Raw genomic sequence first — 21,973 nt, 5'->3', positions numbered from 1 at the left:
ACTGCAATGCTGCTAGAAGCACTCCTCATCATGTTAACATTGTGAAATGCCTGGTAGCCGCCAAGGCACTGTTCCATGTGTACTGCAACACTAGCCTCACTTGCTGTGTTGTGCCAGCATATTGTGACCCTGTACTGTTAGATTCCAGAGATCCTTAGCATGCTCCGCTGTGTCACAGGTCTAAGCGCCGCCATGGACAGTTTGCTACTCAGCCGTTGAAGAATGAGGGCCTAAGGTTAATTGGTGTATTCATGTGAGAGGTGGTAGCCAAGTACTGCATCAGGGTGGCCAGACCTTGTCTGGTGAAGGAGTACTGGCTGTGGTCACCGGTATGAGGCCGCACCCTGGGCCTCTTTATGCAATTCCATCGTGTGTGTTTCTTTCTTTTTTTAGTTTTTTGTTTGAATCCGGTGGGGAATTGCTTGGCACCGGGAGTTGAACCGCGACCCTCTTGCATGCAAGGTTGATGTTCTAGCTCTACGCCATCCCTGCAGGCATCCTTGGATCCAGACAGGCTGCCATTGGAATCTGAATCTGGCAACGTTTAGCGCTAGAATGTTATCTAGTGAGGCAAGTCTAGCAGTGCTGTTCAAGGAACTAGAGGGTGTTAAACGTGATGTAATAGGGCTCAGTGAAGCTTGGAGGACAGATGAAGCCCATACACTGCTAAAGAACGGGCATGTCCTAAACTGTCATGGCTTTAGTTCACAGAAGAGAACTGGTGGTGGGGTTCCTGATCCATACGAATATAGATGGCAACATAGAGAGAGAAATACTACAACATCAATGAGGGGGTGGCAGTTATTGTAATTAACCCTTTCACTGCCAATCCCGAGTATGCTCGTTTTGCCTCCCCAGATCACTCCCTGCCACTCGCGAGACAGCTTTTGTAAAAAAAACATGATTCAGGCATGCCCTGCCATCTCTGGAGTGGACATATAAACAAGTACAACTTGTATTAAAATTTATGATAACAGATGGGGTGCATGCTTTTACAGCAGCGCAGCCTTGACAAGTCAGCGTGCCACATGCACGCGATATTTGACAAACGAAGAAATTTGGGAGCTTTTGATGTATTCTGATGAATTGGCTACCATAAGGTAGCCAATATAAAAAGGTATAATATGGAGAGAATTGAACATGCTCTACAGAATGGGTGCAGCCTCAAAGCAGTGAACAGAAAACTGGACACTGGCAAAAACCAGTTGTATGCACTAAAGGACAAAGAAGACAACGTCACTACCGATAGGGATGGAATAGCTAAAGTAGCTGAGGAGTTCTACAGGGATCTGTACAGCAGCCGAGATAACTAGGACGATAATGCAAGAAGCAGTAGTAGCCCAGCTGAATCCTACCCACTAGTAATGACAGGGGAAGTAAAAAAAGCCTTGGAGGGAATGCAAACGGGCAAAGCCGCTGGTCAGGTAACATCAGACCTGTTGAAAGACGGTGGACAGATTGTGTAAGAAAAACTGGCCACCCTGTACACGAAATGTCTCTTGACGGTGAGGGTACCAAAATCTTGGACGAATGCTAACATCCTCTTAATTCATAGGAAAGGGGACATCAAGGACTTGAAAAATTACAGGCCCAGCAGCTTATGGTCCGTTGTCTACAAGTTATATTTACAAAGATAATAGCTAATAGAATTAATTAAGACCACTTTAGAATCCAGTCAACCAAAGGACCAAGCAGGATTTCCTACAGGTTACTCGACAATAGAGCACATTCACACTATCAGTCAGGGGATAGAGAAATGTGCAGAATGTAAGCAACCCCTACATCTAGCCTTCATAGATTATGAGAAGGCATTTGATTCGGTCGAAATCAATGCAGTCATGCAGGTATTACGGAATCAGGATGTAGACGAACCGTGTATATGAGAGCTTTTTCTTCTTTTTTTAAAATTAAAACTGCTTTATTTGGAACGTTTAGGCACACATATCAGCTACTCCTCTACATAGTTGCCGTTTCGATTGAGACATTTGGTGTACCGTGGCACCAACTTTTCTACACCCTCCTTGTGCTTTCAAGCAGTTCTGTACACTGGTCTGCAGCTTGCCGTCCGAGTCAAACTCCTGTCCTCCTGGCCAGCAATTCATGCAAGCAAAGAGATGGTAATCAGAGGCAGCCAAGTCCAGGCTGTATAGTGGGTGACCAAACACTTCCCAGGATCTTTGAAAAACACTACAGGGTCTTTGTTGCAGCTGCACTGTGTGGCCGCGCATTGTCATGGAGAAGGACTGACCACGCCTGATGACAACATTCCTCTTTGCTTGTTCTGAACTGCCCTCCTTAGACATTCAGGGGTCACGCTATACGAGGCTGCAGTGATGGTCGTGCCAGGTTCCTTGAATTCTACCAACAGAACACCATTTCTGTTCTAGAACACAGTAGCCATACACTTCTTGCTGGAGTAGGTTCGCTTGAACTTCTTTACTCTCATAGAATAAGGATGCATCGACTATTTGGATTGCATTTTCGTTTCTTCAGTTTCAAAATGAGCCCATGTCTCATCCTCTGTGACTATTCTGATGGGAGAATTTTCTGCTTCATCATGGTGGCGTTGGACATATGTTGAGGCCGGGCCCGTTCGCTGCATTTTGTGATGGCCGGTACCACTTCACACAGAGCTTGCTGTACAGGAGTCTCTCACTCACATTGATACAGAGAGCTGACTGTCGAATTTGGACGCCTGCATCCGCTTTGTCGCAAAACGAAGTTCAGCAAAAGTCAGCAGTTCCACTTCACCACTTTAACTTTTTTTAGGCTCACCAATTCAGATCTGGTCACGAAGTTCACAACGGTGCATTCTTTTATCCGAGACAAACGCCAAAACACAGCAATAAACAAAGCCACAAGTGCGTTCGAAGCCGTAAGCACGAAGATTAGGCAAATGCGTGTACTACCCATCAATCCCATGGTGGCTGAACAATTGCAGCACCAGAGTCCCCTCTAGTTAATTTTAGGAAACTTTATGTTCACAACCACCATAGTCCTCCGTAAAGTAGGCAATAAAATTCCAATAAAGAACGGTGTAAGGCAGGGAGACACGATCTCCCCAATGCTATTCAGCACATGCTTATAGGAGGTTTTCAGGGCCCTAGACTGGGAAGAGTTAGGGATACGAGTTAAGGGGGGGGGACACTGCTCTTAAAATTTTTTTCTCATTTCTTGATTGGTTTTCATGATACTTGGCGAGTTTATGTATATTTGTGTGCAGATTTCAAATATGCAATTATTTTTTCTAGTATAACCGGTAGTCTTTAAAATACAAGATATTTCATGTGCCTTTTGGGGACGAGGATGTTTTTTAACAGAGAGAGTTACAAAGTAAATCTGCATATCACAATAACCTGTAATCAGAACTGAGCGCAGTGCAACAAAAATGAATGGATGTTTTAAGCCCATTAGAACAAAAGTTACAAAATGTTAAACATTCACGAGTGTGAATTTCAAGCTGGGACATCCTTCGTGAATGTTCAACATCCTGTAACGTTTGTTCTAAAGGGCTTAGAACATCCATTTTTGTTGCATTGCACTCAGTTCTGATTACAGGTTATTGTGATACATGCTGATTTACTTTGTAACTCTCTCTTTTAAAAAAAAATCTTCCTCCCCTAAAGCCACATGAAATATCTTGTATTTTGAAAACTACCTTAATGGAATACCTTAGTAACGTGCAATCCACTGATGACATTCTCTTGCTGAGTAACTCAGGGAACAAACTGCAAATCAAGATTACTGAATTGGACAGGGAAAGCAGAACGGTAGGTCTGAAAATTAATATGCAGGAAACTTGAGTAATCTTCACCAGTCTCGGAGCAATGCTTTATGATAGGCACTGGAAGGGGTAAAGCAATACATCTACTTAGGGCAGGTAGTGAGCAAAGATCCTAACCATGAGACTAAAGTAAAAGACGAATAAGAATGGGGCGGAGCACATTTGGCAGGCATTCCGAGATCACGAATTGTAGTTTACCACTACCTCTCAAGAGGACGGTATATAACAGCTGTATCTTGCCGGTACTTACCTACAGTGCAGAAATCGGTAAGTTTAAGGAATGGGTTTAACCTAAATTGAGGACGATGCAGCGAGCCATGGAAAGGAAAACGATAGGTGTGACCTTAATGGACAAGAAGAGAGCAGTGTGGGTCAGGGAACGGACGGGTGTTAAGGACATCTTGTTGAAGTCAAGAATAAATGTGCACAGGCAGGGCATGCAGCAGTAACACAAGATAACCTCTGGTCATTAAGAGTAACTGACTGGATTCCAAGAGAAGGCAAGCGCTTGAGGGGCAGGCAGAAAGTGAGGTGGGCAAATTAGATCAAGACATTTGTGGGGATAACGGGGCCGCAGCGAGCACAGAACTGGGTTAATTGAAAAAAACATGGAAGAGGCCATTTCTCCACAGGGGGTGTAGTCAAGCTGATGATGATGATGAGTAGAACACTGTTCAGGGTGTGACATTGTAATTTCGGAGCCTTTTATACAGTGTGATTCAGGAGAAACTGCCGAATTTCTTATTTTAAGTTTTGCCCTTTATTTGCTCGAAAGGAGGTTGGGACTGAAGCAAGAAATAACCAACGGAACAGTTTAAACCGTCTTAGCCAACGTATGAAATTAAACATCGATATCACACACTTCAATACAGCAGAACCCCGTTCATCCAATGATCTTTCAGTGGACTTCAAGGGGAAGAGGGTAGGGGACATTCGGTCTCATGGCTGTTAGCTAGGAAAACACAGAAGTGAGGTAAGCTAAAAAATAATTTAAAACAGTGTCAGTGATGCGATAGCTGCGCTAATTATGCCAAACTTTTTGAATGGATAGCCATTTAAATGCTGAACATTTCTAAATACTATTGTTTTTTCTTTGTTTTAGTCCTGCAGGTGCACTATCACTGGCCACTTTACCTGGCTTTCCTAGTCTGTGAATCTGCCCCATGCTATTGTCACTCACTTTTAATTTTTCTGTTAAGATGACAACCTTTTCTGTTTAGGGCTGATTCAATTTCATCTGAGATATCTGGAGTGCCGTGAATGATTAAGTGTCGCTGCCTATTTCTATCTTTGAGATCTGTGAGCTTTATTTGTTAGGAATTCCACAGGCTGTTTGATAGACATAAGAGAAATGTGCTCCTGAATTGTATGTTCTGCATCATGTGGACAGACAGGGAACTTTTCTATATTTGTGTTCGGAAGGCCACATATTAGTTCCTCATTATTTGTAACCTGTACATTTAGCTGCAAGATCCTGCTGAATGGTAAACTGGCCCTTGAGAAACTCCTCTGGTATTTCCTTTCAGAAGCAACACTGAAAGCTTCAACAATGTGCTGACGTATGTCCTTCTGCAGTGCACTGGCTTGGGGTTAACCTTGATAATTTTCTGTCCCCAATACAGTTTATTTTGTTGCGCTAATTTCTTATAGTAACTTCATTGCATATTGCCCTCCCTTTGTGGGCCTGAAGAAGGCCGGCAGTACGGCATAAATAAAAAAGATGTACTACTACATGTTAACATGTAAATGTGCTGTCTGGAGTTTGCGCAATTCAATGTGCTGCTGTTGCGGCATATGCAACCTGACCTCAGCCATGTCTTTGCACCCGACACTCGTCATCGGCCACCAGTGGTCGCCACCATCAGTCATCTCTGTACTTTGCTGCACACCAGGTGCCTGCACTGTCTTGCAGCTGCAAGGGTTTACTGTGCGTGCGGGCACATTGGTTGTCCAGCTGAAGCTTTGTCTCTTCACTTGTGCAATGGGCTTTCTGCTTACAGTGATCACTAAAGAGATTATGCACAATGTCATATCTGTCAAACATCCCAATTCCACTTGTACCGTTGCCTCGTAATGCTCGTGCTGTTGTGTGCGCAGGTGCACCCACGTTCCCGTGAGCAGCGCTACACCAAGTCGGCCGACTGGGCTTACCTGGACCGTTGCGCACAGGCAGCCAGCCCCATCCCAGTGTTCGGTGAGCATCTGCAGCCATGTCAGCTCGGCCGTCCATGCACTCGCCAAATGTTCGCACATAGAGGGAATGAACACCCTTAACAGCAATTCTCCTGCCTCCAGCGCAGCCCTAACATTGGGATGCAGGACAAAGCAACGGAGGGAGATAGATTTCATTCTTCATTGCACTTGGCACTATGATGGCATATAAAGCATAATCTCAACACATATGTATTACACTACCGCATCAATAATACGCAACGTGCAGATGACAGGACAGCATGAGTGTTGTACAGGATAGTAATATAGCCCTGCCTGCTTTTCCATGTCGTTTTGTCATTGCACTAATGTAGCATTTGCAACATGTTACGTTGTTGCTATTGTCATGCCACCAGCATCTCTGGAATGAAAACTTCTCTACCCTCCCTAGCATTTCTGAAGGGCTGAAGCAGGCCTGTTTATATGCGTTTCTTAAGATGTTCGTTTCAAATCCCGAGGTTCCCTCTGCCTTTCATACTTGCATTGACCATAGCTGCAAAGTTCAAGTGTCATTCTGCCAGACCATTAGGTACGTCAATTAGTTAAAGACATTATCTGGATTGAATCACCTCCCCATCTCCATGGCCAGAAACCCTGATCATACTATATTCAAAGCTGCCATTTTATAACTTGTTCAGCAACAAGTCAAGACATAAAGACTGAAAGCTCTCCATGGGCGTGTGAAGTGTTCAGTCACTGCTGTTTAGTAATGCTTCGTGCGTATTCCTGAGCTGTTAATTCATGTATAACACTATCTTTTCAACTAGGGGTGTGCGAATATTCGAAATTTCGAATATTTTTCGAATAGTGTTTGCTATTCGATTCGATTCGCACTGAAATTTTACTATTCGAACTATTCGAACTTCCCAAAAACAAATACAGTCAACATCCGATTGAAAGTGACCACTTTAGATTTTTAATATGCTTCACCTCATTACACTCTCGTATTGCGGCAAAGATGCCTTTCAAGCTCCATTACGGTCGAACTTTGCCAAGACACCGTCAACGTCAGATTGGAAGTGGTCCCTAGATTTTTAATGTGCTTCACCTCATCACACCCCGGTATGGCGGAAAAGCTGCTTTTCAAGCTCCGTTACGGTCGAACTTTGCCAAAACACAGTCAACGTCCGATTGGAAGTTGTCCCTAGATTTTCGATATGCCTCACCTCATCGCACCCCGGTATTGCGGCAAAGCTGCCTTTCAAGCTCCGTTACGGTCGAACTTTGCCAAGACACAGTCAACGTTCGATTTGAAGTGGTCCCTAGATTTTCAATGTGCTTCACCTCATCACACCCCGGCATTGCGGCAAAGCTGCCTTTCAAGCTCTGCTACGGTCGCAAATGTACTAACTCAAGAAAACGCTGGTTCCAACATGGAGATGAAAGATGTGGCAGAGGTGGGGGCTCAATTAATGCTGATTTGGACCTGAAGTTTGGGCAGGAAGTCCGAAAAATCGGAAGCCGAAGCTTTTTAGCATCCAAAATTTCAGATGTTCTTGTATATCGACGTCTACGAGGCAGATTTGGAACTCCGGACTTGAAGGGAGCACACCCTTCTCCGCCACATCAGTTGGGCTTCCACAGAAGTTGAAAGAGGAGGAGAGGCTGAGGAAATGGCATCTTTGCCTATCACGTGTAAAGTGTTGTCGGCAACACTTTGGTTGCATCAAATCATGTACATAAATACAATTCGGCCTCTACATTGCCTCATTCTTGATAAGACAACTATGAAACACCACCCCGCCAGTGCTTCATCAACCTAGTGAAAAGAAACACTTTCATGTTGCTATCTCATAAGAATAGGAATCCTCTCTCATGAGAATCCTCTCTAACTTTTTCTGCAAATTCGCTTCGAAGTATTCGAAAAATATTCTAGGAATATTCGAGAAATATTTGAAAAATGTTCGATTCGCACTCACACTTCAATATTCGAATTCGCTTCGCACCCGAGATTTTGCTATTAGCACAGCTATATTTTCAACAGATTTGTAAGGGACCTGAATGTTTTTCAAATATCTTGTCATCACAGGAGCCACTGGGGAACTGCAGAAAATTTGACACCCACAAGTGGCCGCACAGAGCCACTACTTGCAAGAGAGCATTTCATGTGGCTGTCCTTTGGTCAAAGTCACACTCGTAGCAAACGGGCAAGATCTATCCAGCAGTTGATAGCTAAGTAGTGACGTAATGCAATCAGCACAGCCATTATGAAAACATAAGGGGCCTTCTCCAATTAAAGAAATTCTATCACTCTGAACAGAAGAGTTCATTGCATTTGCATTTTAACATTGTGGGAGACAAGCACGTCTGCAGTTTTGCCAGGGCAGCATCCAGCCCAGTGTCGACCACAGCACGTGCACCTTGTACCACTCGTGCAATACCTCGCCTCTTTGCTCTTCCACAGCGTCCCTCTGGTGGCATTCCCACAGCATAAAAGAAGCAGCAGTATGGCTGTCTTATTGGATCTTCACGGACCTTGCAAAGTCTTCTCTTTACCTTTGCCTGTTCATGCAGGCTGCAGGAGTGTATTTTCAGAAGCTCTCGTTAAAGTCAGTATCTGTGAAAAACCTAACATGGTGTTAAGGCACTAAGTAACTTAGACACATAACGACATGCTTGTATGCCAGTATTTACCAGAAGTGCAAGTGCTCTTTTGCAGTTGGTCACCGCACTTGATTACTTCTTGAAAGCGAAGGGTCATATAGTTTTCTTTACGAATTCATTCTTGTGCAACTGCACAGCCTTAAGATGTTCCTGGCCATTCAAGCGTGTTATACTATGGGTGTTTCTAATCATAGGTAGAAAGGCCTTCCTTAACTGGATGTGTGAACAGACCAGAAGGAAAACATTTTTTTCTCGAAAAGTAGTACACACAAAACGTATCTGGATGCAGGCAGCGGGGACGTGCTGAGCTGGGAGGACGCTGAGAAACGGCTTTCCGAGACGTCTGTCAGTGGGCTGATGATTGCCAGGTGAGTTTTGCCCATCTTGGACTGGAGTAGCCTTCAGAAAGACCACCATCTCTTTCCTTTTTAATAGGGGTGTGCGAATATTCGAAATTTCGATTATTTTTCGAATAGTGTTTGCTATTCGATTCGATTCGCACTAGAATTTTACTATTCGAACTATTCGAACTTCCCAAAAACAAATACAATAAACGTCCAATTGAAAGTGACCCCTTCAGATGTTCAATATGCTTCACCTCATTACACTCTCGTATTGCGGCAAAGCTGCCTTTCAAGCTCCGTTACAGTTGAACTTTGCCAAGAGACATCTCAGCGACAAGTCTATCTCTGCACTCACCGCCTTCATCAACCAACACTGGGAACAAGGCACGGTGCCAGCGATGTGGAAACACGCAAGAATAATGATGATCCCCAAACCAGGCAAGAAGTTGGCAATCGAAAACCTCAGACCCATCTCGCTGACATCCTGCCTCGGCAAGGTGTACGAAAGAATCATAAACACAAGACTGCAGAAGCACTTGGAAGATAATAAGCACCTGCCCGACACCATGTTCGGTTTCCGTGCTGGCCTGTCGTCGCAGGACGTACTACAGTCGCCGACCGATAAATCGGACACCGATAATTCGGACATGCTCGGAATTCGGACAGTCGCGCGGCACCGCTGATGATCCCATAGAAGTAATGTGTAAAGACGACCAATATTTCGGACAGCTGCCAGGTCTACATTCGATAATCCGGACCCTGTCCGAGACTGTCGCGCACGCCGAATCGCCAGCCATTATCTCCTCCGGCACCCGTACCATACAAAGTATGGCCTCAGAGATCAAAACGAAAGCTAATTGGTGATCTATGAGGCTCTATTTAGATCGCTACTTTATGCCTCAGATTTGTGATTTGAAATGCCGATCTTGGAGGCACTGGTCAACTGTGGGAAACCCTATCGACATCGCGAACATCCTACATTCCGGTTCCTGTATCCCCGCGCTGCAAATGCATCTGCGGTAAAGCATTCTGCGCGCGCGTTCATTTTTATCTTGAGACTTGCTTTATTTTACGCTCTGCTGTCTCAAAAGATCTGAGTTAAAGGGGTCATGAAGCACCCCTTGGGCTGGTTGAAAAAACACATCCTGCGGAAAGCTGACACGGCTATGAACTGCTCTGCCAAATATTACAGTCGTGCGCGCCGCGTAATGGCCACAAGCGGAGCGCGAAGTTGCCGTTTCCCCAGGCACCCTCTTTTCAAACAGAGGCCGGTTCTCACTCTCGTCGGTGGGCGGGGCGTCTGTCCGTTTACGTCGCGGATCTGTCAGTTTACGTCGCAAGAGACATAGCATGCTTATTGGCCGATAGCCGACGTAAATCGAGAGCGGCGTTCGGATCAGATGCGCTTCTTGCCGTGGGGTGCCGCCACTTGCCGGCGCCGCACTCCTCAGTACACGGTAGCCGCACTCGCGCAAGCGAATCACAGCGGGAGAGCGATCGCGTTTCATGACGCGCGCGGACGTAACTTCTTTCCCCCATGCCATCCTCCCTGTCTAGCTTCCAGTGCGCTCGTCGGCACGAGAAAAGAGAGAAAGCGCTGGGAGCGTGCGCCAAACCCCCGTAACTCCGCTCATTCTTGACGGATTCGAGAAATTTTTGCGGCAATTGATTCAGGAGGCAGTACACTCCGATACTGAGGTCATTAGATCATTACTTGGAAAAGTGGTTCATGACCCCTTTAAATGGCGCCAACGGTGCCCTCACAGCCAACGCCGAAGGCCGCGCCGACGACAATGAAACGCGGCAGATACAGTCAGCTGCCGATTTTCCGGACATGCTCGAAAATTCAGACGCTTTCGCGGCAGCCCCATAGATGTCAATGGTCAAGAACGTCGGAAATTTCAGACGCTAAAACTCTTCGGCGTCCGATTTTTCGGACTTTCTGCCCAAATTGCAGGTGCAAAAGGCAATAATTTAAGCCCCCACCTCTGCCGCGTCTATCATCTCGTAGGTTGGAACCAGCGCTTTCGTGAGTCGACCTGTTTGCGACAGTAGCAGAGTCCGAAAGTCAGCTTTGTCGCGATGCCGACGTGTTATGGGGTGAAGTGGACCGGAAATTCAAAGGGGCCGCTATCGCGGCGCCGTGCGGCGATGTCTTACGGATAAGCAGTGGAAATGCACGGAGGCGTGATGGTGGCAGGTGGCAAACGTGCCAGTACGGCTCAATCGCTGACAAGCCTTATGATAAGCATCTTCAGTCAACTGCTCGATAGTGCATGTGGCCTGGTGCAGTTGCATGCGTAGTGCACGCATTTAATAGGCGAGAGCCCAAACGCGCCGCGCCACCATTCATGCTGCCTCTTTGTGCGACCGCTAAGTGCGCCGCACAGACGCGTTGCCTTCACGAACGAAACCAGCTCGCCATCGTACAGCGATCACATCACACTGGCGGAGATACAGGCGGACTTAGTTGCACGTAAGCGGAAGTGCGGGCAGCAACGCATTGACAACTTTTTTCGGCCACCGTGACCCTGAAGTGTCAATAAAAGTATTTTGTTTTCTGACGCATTCGTTTTTTTCGGACATTCGATAATTCGGACTTATTTACATTCCCTGTGGAGTCCGAATTATCGGTCGTCGACTGTACTACAACTCAAGGAAGAGGGTCTCAGCAACGTTCCCCGCAACGGTGAACACGTCCTCTTAGCCATCGACATTAAAGGGGCTTTCGACGACATCAGCCACCAAGGAATACTGGAGGGTCTCGCAAACACCAACTGTGGTGAAAGAACAAACAAGTACATTCAGAGCTTCTTAAGCCAAAGCACAGCGGAGTTGAAGATCGGAGAGCTCCAGACTCCTGCATACCAACCTCCCAACAAGGGCACGCCGCAAGGAGCAGTAATATCACCTACGCTCTTCAACGTAGCCATGGTCGGCCTTGCCAGAAAACTGCAGGAGGTAGAAGGGCTCCGACACGCCTTCTATGCAGACGACATGACACTCTGGACTACAAAAGCATCACTTGCTGAAAAGGAAGAGCGCCTGCAAACTGCAGCTCACATCGTCCAAGAATATGTCAGCCAGTGGGGTCTACAGTGCTCCCCAGAGAAATCTGAAATCTTACGTGTATGGCGAAGCAGATGTAACCACGCAGCCTCCACAGACCCATCACAAAAACTTGAGGTATACCTCAATGGAAACTTCATACCAGAGAAACCATTGATCAGGATCCTGGGCATGTGGCTGCAGAGTAACCAACAAGCCACCCACACCCTTATGCGCCTCCAAACCAGCGTCAAGGCTATATCACGCATGATATCTTGGGTGACATCTAAGAAAAGAGGGATGAAGGAAGGAGACACCCTTCGACTTGTTCGAAGCCTGGTGGTAAGCCGAACAACATATAGCCTACCTTATTACAATCTCACGCAATCTGAGACCAGACGGGCCGACACCCTCTTGAGAATGGCATTCAAGACTGCTCTCCGTCTGCCGACGAGTACATCCACTGAGAAATTGATGGCACTGGGGCTTCATAACGCCCTCAGCGAACTTGTTGAAGCCCTTCACGTCTCACAACAACAGAGACTTGAGCGTACTTGCATGGGCCAGCGGGTCCTAAAAACCCTAGGATTCCAAGCCTCGACAACGAGAGCCCAGGAAACCTGCGAGATACCTCGTCATGTCCGGGAGGGCTATCACGTTGCCCCTATTCCACGCAACATGGATCCCAACCTACACAGCGGCAGAAGGAGAGCAAGGGCCCAATACTTCCAGAAAACCTATCGATTCCAAACTACAGCCCGTTTTACGGATGCCGCCATGTATGGGACGACGACTAAAGGAGCAGTGGCAGTGGTATGCGACCGCCGAGGCCACATAACCTCTGGAGCATCTGTCTGCCCTTGCAAGATCACAGAAGCCGAAGAGCTGGCCATCGTACTTGCCATCCGCGAAGGCCTGCATGCAAACAAGCCGTTGACAATACTCACAGACTCCCAGCGGCCCTGCAGGAACTTCCTGCAGGGCAGAATTGGTGTACCTGCGGCACATGTCCTTGCACAAATACCAAAGGAAGGCAAGGACGACTCCTATATACAGACCGTCATATGGATACCAGGCCACTGTGGCATCACAGGTAACCTGCACACCGACCGGGCAGCTCGAGGCTTCGTACACAACCGAGCACTCCTTACGTCGACTGCAGCGGACCCGGAGCCAGTTGACCTCCAGTATGCCACGATACTGAATTACCACAGAGGGCGACGCCTACGGTATCCACCACCTCATCAAAAGCTTGCGACGAAGGAGGCCACTGCATGGCGTAGACTCCAAATCGGAACCTACAAAAACCTACACACACTACACCGCATGCACCCCACATCTTGCAGGGATGAATGCCCATGGTGCGGGGCCACGCCAACCCTGTACCACATTACACGGGAGTGCACACTACACAGCCTCGAACACCACAACATGAACACCTCATGTGAGCAATGGGAGGCACTGCTGTCCAGCCCGGCCCTCGATGACCAGATCAGGCTCGTCCAGAGAGCAGCGCGGATGGCAAGAGCCAGCGGAGCCCTGGACTAAGGGCCCCGACCATCAGCAAGGCCCCTACGGGGCAATCCACAGGAGCTTTGCCTGTACATAAATAAAGTTTGTCATCATCATCATCATCAACGTCCGATTGGAAGTGGTCCCTAAATTTTCAATATGCTTCACCCCATCACACCCCGGTATTGCAGCAAGGCTGCCTTTCAAGCTCCGTTACGGTCGAACTTTGCTAAGACACAGTCAACGTCCGATTGGAAGTAGTCCTTAGATTTTCAATATGCTTCGCCCCATCACACCCCGTTATTGCGGCAAAGCTGTCTTTCAAGCTCTGCTACGGTCACAAATGTATTAAGATACACGTGTGACCAACACACCTTTGAGGGTCCCATTTCTGTACACTCACCCACGCTGGGTTTTGCTTGCACAGCGCCACCGCTGCCACCGAAATCTGCAACCCATTACAAGCTTCACTTAAAAAAAAATAAATAAATAAAAACAAGACAGTCTTGTGTTGGCCTATTTCGTGCCAAATGGTTCTTAAGTCACTTTCACCGTATTACACTGGTGCCATGCGGAAAAGCATACCAAGATTGGGAAGTGGCTAGCTGCCAATTGTCTTGGGGCACAGCACATTTTGTCCCTTGAACACACATGTGTGCATGCACTGTGTAATAACAGGTACCAGTATGACCGCTGACATCATAAAACATTACTTGCTATCATTCGTAGCTGCGTACAGGGACTGCGCCTGGGGCGGCTGCATTTTTGATGGAGGAAAAAATGTTTGAGGCCCACGTACTTAGATTTAGGTGCACGTTAAAGAACCCCAGGTGGTCAAAATTTCCGGAGCCATCCGCTACGGCGTCTCTCATAATCATATCGTGGTTTTGGCACGTTAAACCCCAGATATTATTATTAGGGGATGCGCCAGGATGTTTTTACTGGGGGGGGCAGCAACGACAAGCAAGTCCCTTTGAGGGGGTCAGGTAGGCAAGGAACTTATCCGTTGTGTTATGAATATGCTTGATCTTGGGGAGGAGGGGGCCAAAGGGGGAACTGGGGAGAATTGTGGGGAGGGGCAACTGCCCCCCCCCCCCTCTCGTATTGCTCACTTGCACCACCCCTGGCTGTGTATGACATTTTTGTGGCCCTGAAGTGCGGTATTCACACAGAGGACAAATCCTCGGGGGATAAAGGCGGAGCCTAGTGACATCAGCTCACGAGGAGGATTCCCCACAGATGTCCCCACTCACGCAGACGAGGTGAACGGAGGGGGGCGACCAGTGTTACCAGACTAGTACTCCGATGGCTCGTACCACCCGTTTGACGAGCTGCTGACGACCAGCTGCGGACTGGACACCCACTGCTGCTCTCTGCAGGAGCAAGTGGAACAATGTGGGCAATCAAGAGCCCAAAATTTCGCTATATCTCTCACCACCGAGGGATCGTTTGTTCTGTCAGGGAAAAGGTCCCCGTGTCCTCCGAGGATGCGCGGGGGGGTCGCACCCACTCACTAATCCATGACGTTGCGGTCACGTGATCCACAATACCCCCGTGTCCCCCGCAGATTGCTCCCTCGTGTGAATACCCCTTAAGAAACAATAAACATTACAACACAACTTGGTATGTTGTTCCGGTTCAATATTTATGAGAACTTCTGATAATTCAAGCAAAATCATGGATTTCTCTTGAGTTTGAATTATCGAGAGAGTAGCAAAAAAAATCATGTCAGAAACTGTGTACATCATGGACAGTGTGCAGCTGCCAGTATTTCATCTTATTGCTGGTTTACTCTCCTCGCACACTACCATGGCATGGTTATGTTGGTGCCATGTTTTCTTTCAATGTTACGTAAAGCTTAGGTAAGTGTCAAAATTTCACGCAAAACCTATTTTTTCCCACTCTCTTTATTCAAATAGCTTTTAAAACCATTAGTGCTTTCTCAGCTGTACTTCTTTTGAAGGACACACTTTACTTTGGTATCTCTATTTTTTACCGTCTGTTTTTTTAAGTGAGGTCATCGCCAGATGCTACCTTGCTTTGGGTTCCAAAAAGCTCACCAGGTAGAGCCTGCCGTTCTGCTAGAACTGTTCTGTCTGATGCATTTTTCCTTGTTTGTGTGACAGGGGAGCCCTGATCAAGCCGTGGATCTTCACTGAAATCAAGGAGAAGAGGCACTGGGACATTTCCTCCTCAGAGCGCCTCGACATCCTGCGCAGATACACTGCCTATGGTCTCGATCACTGGGGCTCGGACACCGAGGTACGGGGTCCTTTCGCACATACAAAAGCTCACTTTTCGTCAGTGGATTAGTATTGTTGTTACTGTTGCTTTTCCAGCTAGCATGACCTTTCACTTCAAGTGACAGGTGTTCTATCTGTACCCTGAAAACCTGTGCTATATAAAGGCAGTACTATTAGACCATTCTAGTTTAGCGTTTAGTGTGATAGCGGGGGGTAAGGGAATAGCGTTACTATGCCGCAAATGTTCGTTGCGGACAGCGCATTTTAGTATAGTGGGATAAGCGGGCTAGTGTTTACGTGCCCAAGCTGTGACTGCGGCATCACCTAGCAGAGGATGAATGCATTAAGAAAAGTGAAAAGAAAAAAGAACTGAAAATGCTCGTCTGTATCCCCGCGTGTAGCAATATTACTACTTTTTTAGTAACAATAAAAGTAAATAAATATGAACCACACACGAAAAGTGAAAATTTATATGCTCTATATTTGTTTACACCAATCTTCTTGTTAGGCCTAGGAACGTTCGAAGTGGGAAGTGGTCTCAAAATCCCACTAAGTTATCCGTAGTACTCGGTTGTCAAAGCTGCCTGAAGGCAAGCGAAACCATTTAACACAGTTATTTGTTGTGAAGTAAATCCTTCAATAGCAGCGCCAACTTCACTCCAAAGCAGGCGTCCGAAGCCACCGCCGTGTTTTATGTGCACTATGTAAACTACGCAAACACGATAACGCTAAATCTGAAAAATCGCATGCATACGGTAAATGCCCCCGGTCGTTTAGCGTACTGCGCATGCGCATTTTGGTCAGCGTTGTACACGTTCCTCTAAAACATGAACGAAAGCTCACTCCTCATTATTTGACAAATTAGAAACAAGTTCCCATTACAAGTTTCTTTAACGCGAAACATTTTGAACATTCAATTGTGTCATTACTTTTACGTTACTTTTGATTTTTTTAAATTGAAACATAGTGTCTGAACTGAAACTGAAACTGAAAGCTCACATCGAACTACATATACGAATTTTAACATCCCTGGCACCAGGCTATATGAAGATCAAAAGAATCTAAAGCAACGGTCCTAGACAAATTTTGTAAAGATCACCGGACATACTCCAGACATGTCTAACTGCAACTCTGGTGCTTGCCTATTACAAGTGCAACACACGTGCCACTTTTCACGTGGCTCCTCAAATGCAGAGACAAGATACTAGGCTCCACATGTTCAAAGAAATTTCCTCACATGCACCAGTATAATTAAAATTCTTGAACTTGAAATTGCCTCGAAAGGGACAACACATAGGCATTCATCAAGTACAGTCGATCCAGGATATGTCGAACTCGAAAGGAATCGCGAAATAGTTCGATATATCGATAATTCGAAACATTAAGTATGTCCATTTAAGAGTTACCTTGTAACGCGGCGAGTCTCGGAGCGGTTTCCAGGGTCTGTGCCAAGCAGGAGCTTGGCGACTTGCGCAGAATATAAAAAAAAATACACGAAAACAGCCGCACTTTATTTGGCGTGAAAAAAGTCCGTGACCTTGGATTGCTTCTTTTTCTGAGCCATGACTTTCATGGGGCCATCCTCAACATTGCTGAGGCCCTCCAGATAGCCAAGTCCTGCGCCTTCCATTGCACCACAACAGCGGCGAATGAGGCTGAATGCCGATGCAAGTTCTGCAGCGGTGCAGGGCTGCTTCGAGGCGTCGTCAGCATCATCATCGCTGCTCAGGTCTGCCTCATCGGCACCAGCAACGTCGGCCACGATTTCAGCATCGGTGAGGTCCGAAATTGCTTGTACATCGTCATCAGCGCTGACGAAATCGCTTGCAGTGGCCCCATCGGCGATGGCACCCGGAAACGCTGAGAGTTGGCGAAAGTCATTCTCGAGGCACCCCATGTCGTTGTCTGCTGTGATGTCGCTTTCGAAGTCATCAGGTGATGCTAGAAAGCTAGCTTTACAAAAGCAGTTTACGACTGTGGTTTTTTTCACATCATTCCATGCCCCAGTCATCATCTGAATCGCTCCAAGGAGGTCGATTTTCGGTTCGACCCCCAACCGAAGGTTTATCAGGAGCCGTTGCACCAGACGTCGCCTGTATCCAACCTTAAAAGCTTTGATGATGCCTTGGTCGAGAGGCTGCAACCTTGCCGTGGTATTGGGCGGCAAAAACTTGACAGTTATCCTTTTCAAGTGGCTGACGACGTGGTGCGCGGAACAATTGTCCACCAGAAGACAAATGTTGCGATCCGACTTCTTCAATTCGGCATCCCATGCGCGAATCCATTCGGAAAAAAGGTCCCGCGTCATCCACGCTTTCTTGTTAAACGCGTATCGGACCAGGAGGCTCTTCGCGTTCTTGAAGCAATGCGGCGACTACTCTTGCCGCTAACAAACGGCCGCAGCTTGCAGGAGACACCCATGTTCGCCGCGAGCAAAATCGAGACATGCACTTTGATCATCTTTCTCCCATGACACAAGGTCCCTTTCAAAGTCCAACGTCTTGTTCGGCAACATCTGCCAGAACAGCGCCGTTTTGTCGGCGTTGTAAATATCCGACGGCGCAAAGTTGTCGCGAATGTTCGGCCACTCTTCGGAGAGCCACTTCTCTGTGTCCTGGCTGTTTGTCACGCCGCTTTCGCCGGACAGGGTCTTTCCAACGATGCCGTAGCGAGTCTTGAAGCGTTGCTGCCAGCCGGTGCCACCAGTGATGCCTTCAACCCCCAAGGCCGCAGCAAACCACTTTCTTTTTCCATCAGCATCAGGTCGTCACTAGGAATGTTTTTTGCCCGAGTCTCCAAAAACCAGGCATACAGTGCTTTCTCAACATTGTCGTATGCGGGAACACGCACACGACAAGCCTGAGAACGGCACGACTGGGCAGCCTTCGCCTTTACATCGGCTTTGTTCCTCAGAATCGTGCTCAGCGTGCTCAGAGGAATGCCGAATGCTTGTGTGACCGACGACTTTTTTTCTCCAGCCTCCATGCGCCGAATTATGCCGGTTTTGGTCACCAAATCCAAGTTCTTCCGCTTCTTCACGTCCATGGCGACCAGAGTCAACAGATACCGCGCACACCATGATCGCGTGCAAGCAAGCACAAGTCGGAAGTGGGAGCGGCGAGAGGACACTATCGCAGCACGCTACACACAACCAACAAAGCAACCTGTGGCACATGCTGTCGAAACATGCTCTCGGCGATGGCAATGGCACTTGGGCTTTCGCAGCAGGCAGACGCAACATTGGTAAAAAAAAGGACGAAAAAAAAAAACACCAGGGGTGTACAGTTCGCAAAGGCATGGCCTTCGAGATCTGAAATACCGTATTTACTCGCATAATTTGCGCACTTTTTTTCGCGAATTTGGAGCTCCGAAAAGGGGGTGCGCAAATTACGCGGAGATTTCGCGAGCACATCTGAAATAACGCACAATATATAGTCCTAACACGCGCGATATAATACATTAAAGAAGAAAATAAATTATAGCGCAAACGAAGGGTTTTTAACAGAATTAGCACGTACTTTAACCAGCCAGATTCGGTCCTGCGCGGTCTAGTCAGAATCACTGGTTGAGAAGTCCGACTGAGAATCATCGCCGCGGCCGCTGTCACCGCTTTCCCAAAGCGCGTCGTCCTTGGTTCCGTCGAGTGCGTTGAGGCGTCTTCTTGAAGCTCTTCGCGACAATGCTGGGAGTAACGAGGTGCCACGGCACGGCGATACCGGTGGGCCTAAGCTCTCGCACATATTTGAAAAGGTATTCTTCAACGGCAGGAAACTTTCCATGCTTCGGTCCTCGGAACGGTCTCCTTCCCGGTCTTGTATTAAAAAGCGAACTCTTCTGCGGCACGGTTCCCGTTTCCTTAGGCAAATTCTATAACAGTGAGCTTGAATTTTGCCGAATAGTTATTGTAGCTCAGCGCAAGAGAACAGTGAAAACGCAACTGGCTGATCGCGAAACCTAAACTTCCGAAATCAACGAAGGCTGCGTCGCAGCGCGGACGCAGAGGAAGAGGGTCAGCGCGGGAAAATGTTGGCGCGACTGGCCCTCGCACGCCTCCGATGCAGAAAGTAGTCCGTGCCGTGTCGCGTGCATGCATTCTCACGGCGGGAGAATGCTCGAACAGTTCCGACAACCGGTGAACAGATTAACGGTTGGTACGGTCTCGGCGGTTTCCAGAGAATAGAACGAAGTAATCGGAAGAAGGGACTTCGCACTCGCAGCCTGTATTGTGTATGACTGCGCTCGCGTGCTCGGTGAGGGCCGCGGGGCGCGGCGGCGCGGCCGTCCAAAGTTCGACCCGTGCGCGCGCGCCAGCGAGCTGGCTCGAGCGGGGCGGGGAGCGCAAAATATGCGAGTAAAGATTTTTTTTAGCAAAGCTGGCTAAATATTAGGGGTGCGCAAATTATGCGAGGGTGCAAATTATGCGGGTAAATACGGTAGCCACCGCTGCATGGGGCGCTGACGGAAATGGATCTCAAAGGCTATGCTTTTGGGGATTGCATGCTTGAGTGCATGGACGCAGTCACATTTTCGATGCGCGCATAAAGAAGGTCCGTAACTTTTTTGGAACGCGACCGAATTGCGGTCATTATCACGGCTACGGCGCAGCACAGCGTTCGATATATCGAATGCGTCGGCGTACGAGTGTTCAATATACGTGCGCACGTGCCCTATACTTTTACATAGGTTTTTCAAGGGGATTTTTCAGCTGTTCGATATAGCGAATAATTCGATATATCTGAGTTCGATATACCCGGGATTGACTGTACTGATTCAATATTGCAGTATAAGTAATGTCCAGGATACATATTCGAAACTTAATAATGTCCCTTGTTTGAACTCAGCTAGAGTTGCATCTCAGTGTTGTTGTCCAACAGACGATCCTGTTTTCTCGTCAGCCCTTCGTAGCCAATACAGGGTGTCTTTTTTTAGATTTTAATAGAAATGCCACGACAGTAAGGCTGCTGTCGTTTGCACACATGAACTCTACTTCGAGGCGGAAATACTTTACTGCACCTGAAGTTGTATTGAAATGAGCAATTTACAAAACCTCCTTAATTAGCATTTTAGTTATTAATTTCGGAGCAGTTGTTTACATGGAAAAGTTGCATACCCACTTTTTCAGAAATCCCAAGAAACATACATAATTCGAGGTATTAATCATCAAAATTGAAGGCCATGATCTAGTTTTCGTGGCCTCAAGATCACTTGCGGATACACCTCTGTTGCATGCCTATTCAAGCTCAGTCTCCACAGAGTTGCTTGAGATTGTCAGCTAGCTAGTCATGGAGGTCCAGATGTTTTCCTGTTTTGTACCAGTCAAAACATTTCTTGGTCAATATGCAGCTGAAGATCTCCTCCCTTTGCGCTACTTGCGGTCACATGCCTCAAGCACACAAAAATGTTGGCACATCTTCAGCATCAAAAACAACCTTCTCTTCACGTGAACTTTCATAATGAAAGCAGCACATCGCCAATTGCATATCACTGGGAAGAGATATGCCACACACAGGCCGCAGTCGCACACCAAATGAACCTACGTAAACTCACAAAAAATGTGCTTCATCGCTTTCTTTTGATGGCGATGACACTGTATCTGAGCCCATCTGACCGGAGGCTTTGGTTTCGTTCTCGATTCTGACACCCAGGCAATTTCCAGATTTGTTGTACTGAAAAGAAAATGCACATTGTCGAATAAAGATTAGCTCTCACCTCCTCCAATTAAATGCTCGGCCATCATTTTTTTTTTAAATAATTTAATCTGCCTTCCTTGGGCTAGTGCAGGTTCATGCTGCAAGCTTATTTAGGTGGTCTGTACCTGTTTATTGGGCAAGACTGGGCGTCGCTGCCTAAATTCTTAGTTTTTCGATTATTTAATGCTTGGATTATACGACGGTGTTGCGTGATCCCCTCAAAGTGGTGTAATCGGTATTCCGCAGTATACTTCTTTTTCCTGGGCTAATCAATAATTGCCTCTTCAGCGTGTTTGACCAGTTGTGTGCTTCCTCAGTATATTGGGGGTCGTCTGAGGGCAGGTGAATCCAATGTACCTAGAGCTCTGTGTATGTGAGTAACACTTATGAGGGGAACCATAGTCATTATTCATCATTATCGGCCTATGTCCACCGTAAGATGAAGGCCTCTCCCAATACCTCCGTTTCATGCCTGTGCACTTTTTAATCTCTATCTGACTCACTGCTATCCTCAGCTTCATATCCCATCCCTTGGTA

At 47.1% G+C, this 21,973-nt stretch overlaps 1 protein-coding gene across 1 annotated transcript in view; it reads left to right on the top strand.

Moving 5' to 3' along the window:
- The window catches only part of LOC119386506 (tRNA-dihydrouridine(47) synthase [NAD(P)(+)]-like), a 120,754-nt gene that overhangs the window by 38,057 nt on the left and 60,724 nt on the right, over positions 1-21,973 (top strand). The window contains exons 9-11 of the mRNA XM_037653774.2: positions 5,882-5,978; positions 8,889-8,967; positions 15,630-15,765. Of these exons, the coding sequence (XP_037509702.1) occupies positions 5,882-5,978; positions 8,889-8,967; positions 15,630-15,765 (312 nt within the window). The remainder of the gene's footprint in view (positions 1-5,881; positions 5,979-8,888; positions 8,968-15,629; positions 15,766-21,973) is intronic.

The sequence above is a fragment of the Rhipicephalus sanguineus genome, chromosome 3 (assembly GCF_013339695.2).
Source record: "Rhipicephalus sanguineus isolate Rsan-2018 chromosome 3, BIME_Rsan_1.4, whole genome shotgun sequence".
In the NCBI taxonomy this organism is placed as follows: Eukaryota; Metazoa; Arthropoda; class Arachnida; order Ixodida; family Ixodidae; genus Rhipicephalus; species Rhipicephalus sanguineus.
This window is presented reverse-complemented; position numbering and strand designations above follow the sequence as displayed.